We start from the raw sequence: 14,141 nt of genomic DNA on the forward strand, positions 1-14,141 counted from the left end.
TCTTCTGTTACCATGGCAGAGGGCAGCCACTCTCCTGGATTCTTCCCTCCCAATAGATCTCTTGAATGAGGTTTAGGTGAGACCTTTTTTCTTCCGAGCCAAACTGTAACAACTTCTCCGGGCAAAACCTCTCCTGCAGCAGCAGAGTTGATGCACTGGGGAAGCCTTTCCCTGAAGCAGGGCTGTAAGATGCTACGCTTACTGTAACCTGTGGTATTCCTTGGCTCCTGATTTTCAGAATACCTTTCCATCCCAGCTGAAATACTCAGTATTCTTTGACTCCCAAGTGCCAGAATCCATCCCTGCCCATCCCATTCAAACTGTCAAAATGCTTCCAGAACCAGCAAAGGAAGACCAGCAGCCTTGGCTTCCTGGCTTTCAGCTCTGGGGCTGAGGAAAATTGTGAGGTGGTAGGGTAGGAATTGGGAAATGGGAGGGGCAGGCCACAGGGGAGGTGAGTGACTATGTCCTGGGCCCAGAGAAGGCCAATAAGGCCTTCATATGTCAGTAGCTACTTTCCTCAGTGTGCCCATTTCCATGACAACACCAAGCCAAGCAACATGATCCTGATCACACCTGGTTTGTTTGTTTGTTTTTTCTATGTACCAAGGCAAGTTTCTGCCTTAGATTTCCAGGTGTCACAGGATCACAGGCTTGTACTCCTATGCCTGGCCCAGAAAAGATCTGCTTTTCATAGAGCCTGAAAACTTTTCCTTCAACCAGAATGGCTTCTGGATACTAATGTACATTCATTCATTCAGCCCGTCTGGAATCTCCACAATACACACACACACACACACACACACACACACACACACACACACACACACACACACACACACACTCCTGTCACCATCCTTCACTGTCCTGTGTGCAGCGCTGTCCTCTCCCTTCCACAGCTCTCGGCGGGCGTCCTTCCATCCTTCCTTACAGCTTCCCAGGAGATCCTGTGTGGTCCCGCCCCAGCTCGAGCCTGCGCACTGCGCAGAGCCCCTCCCCCTACAGACAACCAGAGCAAAGCTCCACAGCCTCAGATCCTAGCATCTCTCAGTGATGCTAGCTGGGCATCCTAAACCTTGGGCAGTGAAGGGTGGAGCTGGAGTCTGAGCTGTAGGGTCAAGTGGTACCCAGGAGAATGAAGCAGGTAGGGCTGCGGGATGCCGCTCCGTGGGGATGAAGGCAAAGAGCCTGTGGGAGGAAGATAGATGGACTGGCGTTGGAGCCTAAGGCTGAACTGGGCCCCAGTGTAAAGAGGGCGGGGAAAGCCTAGAGGGCAAAGGAATAATGCTAGGAGAAGGGCAGAGACCTGTCCAGGAAGAAAGGGCATTCGGGAGTGGAGGATGGGCGTGCATCGGTGGGGTCTGCCATCTGTTCCTGGTGTTCCCCAGGCCCTCGTGGACGACACTGAAGATGTGTCCCTGGACTTTGGCAATGAAGAGGAGCTGGCCTTTAGGAAGGCCAAGATCAGGTATGTTGAGACCAGGCCTTGGGCCAGTAGTCCCAAGATGCAAATTCATTCATTCACCAATTCATTCATTCAAAATATAGAGAGCAACTACTGTGTACAATTACACAGACCCTGCCCCCTTGGAGCTTACAGCTGGGCTGGGAGATTGCTTACTTATGAGGCAATAATATTAACAGGGTTATGAAGAAACTAGCATGGTGAGGCAAGAGAGGGCTCCAAGAGATGCTCTCACGACTGAGCACAGCCAGGGGTGTTTCTTCCAGCAGGTGACTTTTAAACTGAGAATGAATGATGAGAACAGGCAGCCATAGAGACTCTGGAGGAAAAGAAGCGTGCTCATGGGTCCTGCAGCCTTGTTGGATGGTCAGAGAAGAGCAGTGTGGCTGTATGGCAGTGTAGGAGGGGAGTCGGTGGGTAGCTGGGTGGATGAGGAAGTGCTTAGCACTCCAGCCAATCAGATTTATCTTCCATCAGGTCACAGACCTGCTTGGTGCTTTTATCAACCAGAAGGCAGCAGGACCAAAGTGGAGAAGTGACTTGGAAGCATTTAGGCCAGTGGCCTAAGCACCCAATCCTCTAGAAAATCCCCAGCTCAGCCACACCCACTTGCCCATTGTACACATCTCTTCTTTCACCTATCATACTTGGTGCCCAGTCCCTGGTGCCTTCCCTTTATTTTTATCTGGTGCTGGGGATAGAACTGAGGGCCCTCTGCATGCTCTTGTCTCCCCCTCCCATCATATCTTCTGATTCTAATCCAATGGTCCCTAGAATGCAATATGCTGCCTTTGCTCCCTGTGGTCACTGTAGCAGATTATCATAAACATGCTGGATGCATGGAACTCAGTTGGTGGAGTTCCTGCCTAACATGCACAGAACTCTGGGTCCCATCCTAAAAATAACATAAAGTAGGCAGGGTAGTACGTGTGTGCTTGCATGTGCTCGCGTGCATACATGTACACACACACACCTTGTACTACTCACTAATAAAGTTATTTGTGGCAAATCTCAAGCCTGCTCAGAAGTCTAGGGTAATTTACACTTCCAGGTATCCTTTACTGTGTGAGGTCTGGGAATGTAGCTCAGGTGGGGGAGAGTGCTTGTCCAGCATGCAGGAAACCCCAGGTTCCATTCTTTACCTAGCACTAAATAAACGGGGCATAGTGGCACACACCTGTAATCCCAGTGCAAGGGAAGTGGAGACAGGAGGACCAGAGGTTCTTGGTCATCCTCAGATACACAGTGAGTCTGAACTTGGAGTGCATGAGCCTCTCTGTTTCTGTCTTCTCTACCTCTATCTGTCTCTCTTAGATCCTTTAGTAAATGAAGATGCCAAGTCCCCTTTTCCATAAAATGTAACATCCACAGGTTCCAGAGACTGGGGCCTGGATATTGGAGGCATGTTATTCATCCTTACATACTGTAGGAACTGGGATCCTAGGTGAAGGTGTTCAGTGTCTGGCAAATGTCGCCTGAGTGCCTGGCCCTGGGAAGGTGGCTGGGGCTGTGCAGTGTACAGGACCCAGCCCCTGCCTATGGAGTTGCCCAGGCTAGTGAATAAGGGCCCTTCTGCTATGCAAAGGTCAGGTCTGCTTTGTTGTGCAGCTGCCCTATGCAACCCTTTCTTGATTGATTTCAGCTAGCTTTCTCCTCTCCCTTATACTGCTCAGGAGGCCCTGCCTAGGAAATGGTACTATCCTACATTAATTGACAATCACAACAATCCCCACAAACACGCCCACAGGCCAACCTTATCTGGATAATTCCACACAAAAATCTTCTCGAGTTGACAGTTAAAATCAACCAACCCAGATGCATTCACCAGATACAAAGTGGTGGTTCCTAGCTACTGTGGCTATTGTGCATTGGAACTGTGGCTAGAGATATGGAATTTGGTTCTGCTTAATTGTAATGTGAATCTGTACTAGAAGAATCAAATCTAGAGCTGTTTTCCCTGGAAAGACTTTGTTGGGGGCAGTTCTGGGGTCAGGACTGCAGATGAAGACAGTGCCTTAGTCTCTGGTCTGTTGCTGTGGTAAATTGGGAGCAGTTCTGGGGTCAGGACTTCGGATGAAGACAGTGCCTTAGTCTCTGGTCTGTTGCTGTGGTAAAATGCCCTGACAACTTAAAAAGGAAGCAGCGTAAGGAAGGAGCTGGCTCATGGTTCAAGAGGCAAACGCAGCATGGTGGGAGTTACTGTGGCAGGAGTTCGGTGCAGCTGGTCAGAGCGCAGGAAGTAGTGGGATGCTGTGTTCAGCTTCGTTTCCCCCTTCTATATGGTCTGGGATCCAAGCCCAAGGAATTCTGCTGCCCACAGTGGTGGGTCTTCCTCCTTGCATCGGTTCACTAAAGTTAACCCCCACTGGGCATGCTGAGAGCCTGGGTCCCAGAGAATTCTAGATCTCCTCAAGTTGGCAATTGAGGTTTCTCATGGTAGACTGGTTAAAGAGCAGAAGAAAGCAGAGATTAGGAGGGTGGTCCAGGACACCTGGGAGGTACAGTCTACCTTCACTGTGTGGTAGTTAAGGTGTGGGTGATGGAGAGGGAGCTGGATAAAGCTCACCATAGGTCTGGAGGCCGCTACCCATCAATCTGAGAGCTGCCACTCCCAGAATCCTCTGGTATGCCAATGCTGATTTATCAGCCTGCCCGGGGACTTATGGGATTCACAAGGGATGTGATGTGTAGGCAATCCTGATAATGTGTGCACTTAGCAGTGTGACGAATTAGGCCCTTCATTTTGTTTTGGTTTTAGTGCGGTTTGTTGAGACCAGATTTTACTATATAACCCAACTGTGGGATCCTCCTGCCTCACCTCCCAAGTGCTGTGATTACAGATGTCACTCTTTACACCTGGTGTAAAGCGGATTCTATTTACTTGCTTGCTTACTTTTCTTTTTTTGGACAGGGTCTTATGTAGCCCAGACTGGTATCGCTATGACCTGGAACCTCTGATGTGTCTGCCTCTTCCTCTCAAGTGCTGAGATTACAGGTGTGTGCCACCACACTTGGTTTATGTGGTTCTAGAATGTCTTAGTTGCGGTTTCTATTATTGTGATAAAACACCATAACCAAAAGTAACTTGGATAGGAAAGGGTTTATTTGACTTAAAACTCTCAGGTTTTTTGAGCCAGGGGTCCCCATATGCAGCCCAGGCTGACCTCTGAGTGCTGACATCACAGGGCTGTGCTACCACACCCAGTCTGCTTAGTTCATTTTACTGAAAAAGACAACAGTGGTGCTGGGTAAGTTCGAATCTCTGCAAATCAGAACTTTTTAATCCTGCAAAAGTGAAACTCTGCCCATTAAACGATTCTTCGCTCCCATTAACCACCTGCTAACCACCACTCTGCTTCTGTCTTCGTGAGTCTGAGCAGTCATTTTGTGGCATTTGCCTTTTACAGCTGCTTCTTTTACTGACTATAATGTTCTCAAGGCTCATCCCTGAATTGTCTCCTCTTTTAAGGATGAATAGTAGCCCATTTTGTGGGTCTGCCACACTTGCTTACCGACAGTTGGGTGGCTTCTTCCTCTCGACTCTTGAGACTCACACTGCCCTGCAAATGGGTTTGCACACCCCACCACACCCCACCTTTTGAGATTGTGCCTCCAATTCTTTTCATACAGTCCCAGAAGCGGGCCTGTGGGCTGGATGGAGGTTCTCCTTTTGTGTTTTGAGGAACTTGTGAACCATTTCTCAGAGCAACCACACCATTTTACAGTTGGTGGACTTTCCACACCCTTGCTAAGGCAGCATTTTCTGTAGGGCTTTTTGTTTAGGGTTGTTGTTGTTTTAGTTTTTGAGGCAGGGTGTCATGTATCCCGGGCTAGCCTCAAGCTCCCTATGTAGCCAAGGAGGACATTGGGTTTCTGGTTTTCTTGCCTAGTGCTGGGACTCCAAGATCATGCCTCCATAATCAGTATTGGGACTGAGATACTCCCTTAGCTCAAGAGATGTTTTCTTCTTTTGAGACAGGATCTCATTATGTAGCTCACATGGGCCTTGAACTCATAATATCAAGAACTTATATCATGTGTATATTCAATAAAATACAGCTGGCAAACCATCAATTCAGTGACAATCTGAAGCTCAGTGTGACTTTGGGTATGTTCACAGTTATACAACTGTCACCATGACCTCATTCCATAATTATTTCACCATCTAGATAGAAACCCTGAACCCATTAGACAATCACTTCCCATTTTTCCTTCCCACCAACTCCCAGCTGCCGCTAATATACTTCATAATCTGCTTATTCTGGATGCTTAATATAAATGGTATGTGTCAGGATTTTCCAGAAATACAGAAATAGTATATATGTATGTATATGTACATGGGTAGGTGTACATGTGTTCAGGAATGTCACTGGTATCTGTGAGTGTGCATATGTGTGTTTGTGTAGGTGTGTTATGTGTATGTGTGTTCATCTATGTATATATATGGAATTGATAGTTGTGCATTATATATATTTGGATATATATGGAGATTTATTATGAGAACTTGGTTCACATGATTTTGGAGCCTGAGAAATCCCAGCATCTATTAACAAACTGGACCTCCCATGAAGTTGGTGAGGGCCCCAGTCTTTGGAGAGCTGGGGCGAGGGACATGAGGTCTAGTCTGAACCTTGGGGCTCCACTCTGCACAGCTCAGTTTGTGTTGAAGGTCTGAGCTGGTAGCTCTGATGTCTGAGGGTGTCAGCTTGGCCTGAAAATGAGCCCCTTTTCCTCTTCTCTGTTGCTCTGTGAGCAGGCCCTGGCAGAGGTCTGAGCCCTACCTGCTGCTGCGGAGGCTCCTTTTCATAGTCTCCCTTCTGGAAAATCCTCAGAGACATAGACATACCCAAAAGTAGTGTCTTACCAGCCAGCTAGGCACCCCTTAGCCCAATGAAATTAACATATGAGATTATAAAATGTGTGGGATGCATGTGTGATATGTGTGTACGTGTGTGCAGATGTGTGGAGGCCTGAAGTCAACCTTGGCTCTCATTCTTTGGGATCTACCCACCTTGTTTTTTTAAGACAGAGTCTCTTACTGGGACCTGGGACCTGTGTCTTAGGCTGGGCTAGCTGGCCAGTTAGCCCTAGGGAGTGGCCTGTCTGTTTCTTCATGCTGGTGTTATGAGCAGGAACTACCACACCTGAATTTTTACATGATTGCTGGGCCTTGAATTCAGGTCATTATGTACATCAAGCACTTTACTGACTGAGCCATCTCAGATTCCAGGTTTGTCTGTATCTTGATATTTAGCCACATTTAATTCCTCTTTGTGATCAAGTCCCATTATGTGGATGTACTACATTTTGCTTATCCATTCATAAGTTGATGGGTATTTGAGTTGTTTTTGCTTTTCAGTTCTCATTAATAACGTTACTATAAGCGTTTGCATTCATGTTTGGGAGGTGGTAGGGTGTCTGTTTCAGTTCCCTTAGGTACTTGCCCAAAGTGAATCCCAGAGTTCTGTGGTAGCTCATCTGTACTGCCACTGGGGGAACTTTTAGCCACTTTGAAGAATGCATGGGGTCCTGGGCTTCTGGTCAAGGGAGACCTAGCTTTGGATCTCAACTCAGCACCCCCAGACAAGTACCTGCACCCTGGGGTTCAAGTTGCAGATGTCTTTGGAGGCATGAATGGCTTTTGGGTAAAGTTGCCTCTGAGCTTCATGGAATGGCATGGGCAGAGGCCACTCACCTGCACCCTCATTAGGAGATGCAGCCCCACTCTTCATCTGGGTTGTTTTGCTGCCAGGAGTACTAGGCTAACTTACATCAGCAGGCTGCATTTTTCCCACCAACATCTCCTCATGGCTCCATCCTCCTGGGCCCAAGGTATTCTTGCCCCTCTTCCTGGGGTAAGTAGCAGGTTCAATAGTTCCAGGGATCCTTGGGATTTTGGGAGACTCAGATCCTTGCAAGACAAGCCTGTACCAAACCAGGTCTTCACTTACAGTGATTCTGAACTCAATCAGGGACCACACACTTTTAAGAGCCTCAATTTTCTAATCTGTAAGATGGGGTGGTGGCAGCTTCATGGTACTGTCATATGAGGACTACAAGAGACAGCCGTGAGTGAGTGATGTATGTAAGGAGGCAGTGTGTTCCTAGGCTGCATAAAGATGCTTGTTATTGCATTGATCTTGTGGCTTCCGGTTCAACCTCTGTACACAGGCCTGGGGTGCAAACAGGTTCTTGGTGGAAGTGAGACGATGCACAAGGAGCTTCCTGAAGCTGGATGTTGTCTCTCCACGGAAAGCTGTGCTCACTCTTTCTCATTTCTCTTCCTTTAAGTATTCTGCGTTTTAAGGCATTTCTTTTTATTTTAAGGTGTGCATTTGTGCCAGCATTTTATCCAGCATGCTTATACTTTCAAGGCACCATCTGCACGAAGTTCCAGCAAATCCACATGCCATGGGTCTCAGGACTTGTCCCCTGCAGCGTAATAGTCTTCCCTTCCCCACACTGATTTGGAGGGTTGATCTTTGTCCCAGTTTGTCAAAGCTACTTTGTTTGCATGGTTTGATCAAAGCTTCTCAGTTGGTTTAGTCTGGGGGAGTGAGTGTGAATTAAAAAAGATTTATTTTATTTCATATGATTGTTTTACCTGTGTGTATGTATGTGTACCATGTGCACGCCTGGTACCCATGAGATCCTCTGGAACTGGAATTCTGGATGGTTGTGAACAGCCATGTGGGTGGGTGCTGGGAGCCAAACCCAGGTCCTCTGCAAGAGCAGTAAGTGCTTAACCCCTGAGCCATTTCTCCAGCCCAGTGTGATTTTTTTTACATAGCCCAGGCTGGCCTTAAATCATTGTGTAGCCAATAGTAGCCTTGACATTCTGATCCTCTTGCCCTCCACCTCTTGAGTGCTGGTATTACAGGTGTGCGCCACCACACCCAGTTAGGTTGTGCTGGGGATCAAACCCAGAATTTTGTGCTTGCTAGGCAAGCAATCTGTGGACCGAAAGACAAGCATCACACGAATGTAAACCATCCACAGTGGGTTGATCTCCCCATGCTGCACACAGAAACTGTTCTCATGGTGAGGCTTGGGTGATGGCTGCATTCAGAGTGAAGTCATGTGTAATGCCCAAGAACCAGGCTCAGGTTATCCAGTACGTCCCACATGCAGGCACCAGTCTGTGTCTGTGTGAAAAGGTCCACTGCCTTTGGCATGGATAGTAATATATGGTCAGATCGAGGTTAAGGAAACTGAGTCAGGCAGTTGACTGAGTTGCTCAACATCACAATGGTATTAAGCTCAAGGATCTGGACTTGGCCAGCTCTCAAGCCCGTGTTTTATGTTGTATTATACTTAATTAGTGGGGGCACTGGCACTGGATTAAGAGCATCCATCTTTGTTCCCTGGGGAAGACTTCTGCATTCTGTGTGTCAATATAGATGCTATGGCATTGCCTCTGCCAGCTCTTCACAGTTTCTCCTTCCAGCCAGCCTTCCTCCCTTTTTTCTTTTTCTTTTTCTTCTTCTTCTTCTTCTTCTTCTTCTTCTTCTTCTTCTTCTTCTTCTTCTTCTTCTTCTTCTTCTTCTTCTTCTTCTTCTTCTTCTTCTTCATTTTTTTTGGAGGGGCTGGTCTGGAACTCCCATTGTAGTCAATGATGACTTTGAACTCCTGATCCTCTGACTTTTACCTTTCCAGTATACATTTCCAGCATTACAAGTATACAACCACCATTGCCATGACCAGATCACTATTTGTGGTAGGGTGACCTGTGCACTGCAAGTCATTAGCAACATCCCTGCCCTCTGCCCTCTAGGCTCCAGGAGCATCCAAACCACCACTTGGTGGCAACTAAAAATGTTCAGATACTGTATATGTCCCCTATAATCAAAATCACCCATTTGGATTTATAATATTCTCTATTGGGAGTTCAAGAGTTTTGTTCCTCAGTTAATTAGTCATAAGGCCTAGGCTGATTTCAGTTCACTATTTGGTCAAAATGGTGTTTGTCCTCCTGATCCCCTTGGACAGCTCCTGCATGTGGAGATTATAGATGTGTGCCACCAGGCCCAGCTTCTATCTAAAGTCTGGGTCTAGATAAGCTAAAACAGGTGTTTAAGGGAACCTGGAGCTGTTTCATTACTTCTATGTGTGATGTTGATCAAGAGAAGCTGGAGATTGGGGAAAGGAAGGAAGGGTGACAGCACTTGGGATGGTTTGGTTACAAGCTGTTCTTGCAAAACAATATAAACACACACACACAGAGGCACACACATGCACAAGCACTCACACACGCACACACACACACGCACACACGCACACACACACACACACGCCATGCTCCAGAATGCTAAGGAAATAATAATTTTGATTTTCTTATTAATCCAAATATCTGACCATTCAGTTGATGACGACCCTCACCAAGACACCCATGTGCCTTTGGGGAACACATTCACTCTCACTGTCTAAAATCAATTTAGAAAAATAGAGAAATAAGACACATAAATAAAAAATTTTAAACCCTGGCATCACGGAGCACACCTTTCATCCCAGCACTCAGAAGTCAGAGGCAGAGAAATCTGTAATGTCTGAAGCAAACCTGAGCAACCAAGCAAGTTTGCAAGTTTGAAGCCAGCCTCAGCTACAGACTCTATCAACTCTCACAAACAACAACAACAAATCTAACCCAGACACATAAGGTAGTTCCATCAGGAGTAGACTGTTTAAGTGTAAGGAAGGTTCTGGAACACTAAGGAAAAGTAACCCTCAAAATCAGGGAACTCTGAGCTTTCGGTTCTCTTTGAGTGGGCACATCATTACTTATTTTGAAATTAACTGCTCACATCTCTGAAGGCCACACTTCCCCTTCCATGTGTGTTTCCTTTTCACATGAACTTGCCTGTGTGAGCTGTGTCAGCAGCTGGGCCATTGAAGGGCAACTGCACCGAACCTTGACCCCATGTCTGGAAAGTGTTTGGAGATGAGGGATGGGCATCGGTCAGGGTCCATGGAGCTCCGTTTTTAGATTGGGAGGGGTAAATGTCAAAATACTGGTACAAAGGTCAGCCATAAATGCTGGTGACATTGTCTTAGAAAAGATCAATTTCAAGTTGCAACCCAGGTTCCTTACAGCCCCTGTCTGATCCTGGCCCATTGGCCAGAAGCTGTGTCCACATCTTGGGTCCCTACATTTATTAAAATGTCATTGAGCAGCACGCTCTGCCATGGGACAAGCGTCTGTGACTAAAGGGATCAGTGCTCTGAAATCAGGGCTAGCTGGTGATGCTGCACATTGTTGTCTACCCTGATGGACAGTGCAGGTGCTGCAATATTTTGATGGCTGTATCGACCCCATCCATGCTATGTAGAAATCCCACATTGGCATTCAAATGACTCACTGTAGAAGGGTGAAGCTCCCCATTTTGTTCAGTGCACTCTGCCCCAACCTATGCCTGGCAGGCAGTAGGTACCCAATCAGTGGGCTATTGCTTGAAGTTAAATTTATTTAGTGGTATTTCTGGAATGGTTTTGAGGATAAGTTGAAAAATATTTTATTCTAAAATTAATTCTGTGTCTTTAGGCAATTTAAACAAGGTCAAGTTAGCATCAGTTATTATTTTCCTTTTTTTAAAGGCCAGTGTGTAGAGGTAGGTGCCTGTGTGTCATGGCGTTTGTGGAGGTGGGAGGACAACTTGGAGGAGTCTCTTCTTCCGTCTTGTAGGTCCCAAGGGCTGAACTTGGGTCATCAGGCTTGCTGGCAGGCTCCATTACCTGCTGAAGCATCTTGATGGCTTATCTGTGGTTACTTTGAATGCCAAGTTAACAAGCAAACAAAAATACACAGAGGCCCCAGATACAGTGTACAGTTTTTAGTATGGCGGGATATGATGAAACTTCAAATAAAGGCCCTGCAAAATGTGGCTGCTGGATATGTTCACTTGGAAAACAGCACTTCAAATTAATATCCACAGAGGAATTTTAAAATGTCTTTTAAAAATATTTTCTTCTAGAAATTTAAAATTGTTTATTTGTAAAATTTTTTCAGCTGTGCATATATATGTATCATGTTTGTACCTCATACTCATGGAGGTTAGAGGAGGGGATCAGATCCCTGGGACTGGAGTTATAGACTGTTCCATGATGCCAAAGTGGGTGCTTGGAAATGAACTCAGGTCCCCTGGAGAGCAATATCTTATCCCCAGGACAAGCCATATCTCCTGCCGCATAGAAGATTTTGGAAGTGCTGTTTTTTGTTTTTTGGTTTTTTTTTTATTTTAGAATAGCACTACAAAGCCAGGCGTGATTCCTGTGATCCCAGCATGTGGGAGGCAGAGGAGGAGGACTGGAGGAGGTGCAGGGTCATTTTCATCTATATAGGGAGCTCCAGGCTAGCCTGGGCTACATGAGACCCTATCTCAAAGTAAACCCATAATCCAATACGTCAACAAAGGGAAGGCACAAATAGCTACCATATGCCCTTACCGTGCTCACTCATCCCAAAGTTCTTCACTGCACATTAAGAACAGGGCATTCTTCCAAAAGCAGAACACAGAGAAAGAACCCCATGCTTTTTTTAGTCTACATTTCTTTTCCATGGGTCCTTAACAGTTTTTGTGCCCTTGGGGGACAGTCCCAGCAATGTTGCCTGGCAGAGACACTACTCAAAGTTGTCTTTAAAAGTATGTTTCTATTCTTGAGCCCAGTCAGCCCGCTCTTCCGCTACATCCTGTTAACCTGCAATCCCAGTGTTTGTTTTGTTTTTGGTGCGTGTGTGTGTGTGTGTGTGTGTGTGTGTGTGTGTGTGTGTGTGTGTGTGTGTACACGCGCGCGCGTGCACCTGTTTGCAACAAAGTCTTGCTATGTAGCCCAGACTGGTATGGAACTCACAATCCCCCTGCCTCAGCCTCCCAGATATGGATTCTTAATTACCTTTGCCACTCAAGGGACCCAGGATTCTTTCAAGAGAGGGAAGTGGATTCCAAATCTTTACCCCTGCTCCCAGGCCTGGGGCTTGCCCCCGGACCTTGTGAGTGCTGGATAAACTGTTATCTGTGCCCAGCTTTCTTTTTCTACTTTTTATTTTCGGACACAGACTCACCAAGTTGCTGGAAGGCCTTGAACTCAGCCTGTAACCCAAGAAATGAACTTTTGATTTTCTGCTTAGGCCCTGGAGATTCCAGGCCGGCTTTCTGGTGGCATGTCTAGGAGGACTTCAAAACTTGAGGCAGAAACCAGTCTGACTGGATCTAGATAGCCTTCTATACCAAGAAGTGGGGACACTTTGAAAACCACCATATGGTTATAGGACATTAAAAAGCCAGCCTGTGGGGACCCCCATACTTGGCAGAGGCGGGGAGTCAGTGCTGGCTGAGTGGACTGGGTGCCACTTAGTTCTCCCATCAGGTAACCTCCTGCCCAGAGACCAGAGGCTGCCTTTGTCTCTGATCCCCCACACAGGGAGCTGTGCCAATGCTTTTGTTTGAGGAGGCAGGGCTGAGGACTAAGCACGAGGTGGAAGACTTGCAGCCTTCAGTGAAGCATCCTGATTCCAGAAATACTAAAATGCCTGAAAGTGACTTGGAGAGATGGCTACAGCTAACAGCACCTACTCTTGCAGAAGCCCTGAGCTTGGTTCCCCCATCTCTTTTCCTGGTCTGCTGTGAACAGTCTCCATTCACATGGCCCTGCCTCCATGACCTGCCCACCAAGACAGACTGAAACCCTCTAAGACCATGAGCCAAAATAACCTTTTCCTCACCAAGTCTCTGTCACGTGTGGTGATCATGGTGCTGTGAAATGACTAATACAGCCTCCTGTGAGACATTTAGTTACTGGAAGTTGAACATCGTCGAGGAAATAGAAACACATCCCCGAATTCTTGCAGATCCTCTTCAGGAAGTCATGAGCCAGTTCCTTGCCTCCTCCAGTAGGTGACCGGTAACTGATTTTTGACATATATCCTGTAAAGTCACAGACGAAGACATGATTCCATTTTTAATGTATTGGTTGCTTGGTTAGTCAGTGGCTGGCTTATGGCCGTCAGATAACAACCTTGTGGGGGTTGGTTCTCTCTTCCCACCTTGAGGGTCCCAGGATTGAACTCAGGTGGTCAGGTCTCTCTCTCTCTCTCTCTCTCTCTCTTTCTCTCTCTCTCTCTCTCTCTCTCTCTCTCTCTCTCTCTCTCTCACACACACACACACACACACACACACACACACACACACGCACATGTACACGCCACACATACACAAACTCAAACACAGAGAGAGATGCAAGTTAAAACAGCAATGCCATGCTTAAGGAATAAATGTGTGTGAACACATTCCTTTATCAGATGCAGAAGGAGGAGAGAGGACTTTACAAACCCTTTAGCATGCTCCTCAGAGGCCACTAAAATTGTATACCTGACTTCTATGCTAAACCCTGAGGGTGTGGCTTTCTCTTGGGGCCTAGATGTACGCTTGAGTCTGGGCCCTCTTTTTCCCAAGCCCTCTTTTCCTACTGCCCACTTATTCTTGAGTCTGTGCTTAAGATCTCTTCTTAAAGACCATCAGCTGCTGGGGTGGGACAAAGTTGTATAGTGCTTGCCTAGCATTCGTGATGCTCTGGGTGCATCTCCAGCATGGCTATAATCCTGGCATGGGAGACAAGGCAGGAGGGTCAGAATTCCAGAGCTCCTCAGGCTGCCGAGGCACTATTGTGAAACTGTGTCTCTGGC

At 46.8% G+C, this 14,141-nt stretch overlaps 1 protein-coding gene across 3 annotated transcripts in view; it reads left to right on the forward strand.

The window, feature by feature from the left end:
- Positions 1-968: 968 nt before the first annotated feature.
- The window catches only part of Tvp23a (trans-golgi network vesicle protein 23 homolog A), a 37,280-nt gene continuing 24,107 nt past the window's right edge, over positions 969-14,141 (forward strand). Inside the window, exons 1-2 of one of the 3 annotated variants that reach the window (XM_040748104.1) lie at positions 969-1,144; positions 1,389-1,468. In XM_040748104.1, coding sequence (XP_040604038.1) covers positions 1,136-1,144; positions 1,389-1,468 — 89 coding nt within the window. In that variant the 5' untranslated portion in view covers positions 969-1,135. The remainder of the gene's footprint in view (positions 1,145-1,388; positions 1,469-14,141) is intronic. The other 2 variants (XM_040748102.1, XM_005084584.4) reach the window with 2 other exon arrangements.

The sequence above is a fragment of the Mesocricetus auratus genome, unplaced genomic scaffold, assembly GCF_017639785.1.
Source record: "Mesocricetus auratus isolate SY011 unplaced genomic scaffold, BCM_Maur_2.0 Super-Scaffold_100007, whole genome shotgun sequence".
In the NCBI taxonomy this organism is placed as follows: domain Eukaryota; kingdom Metazoa; phylum Chordata; class Mammalia; order Rodentia; family Cricetidae; genus Mesocricetus; species Mesocricetus auratus.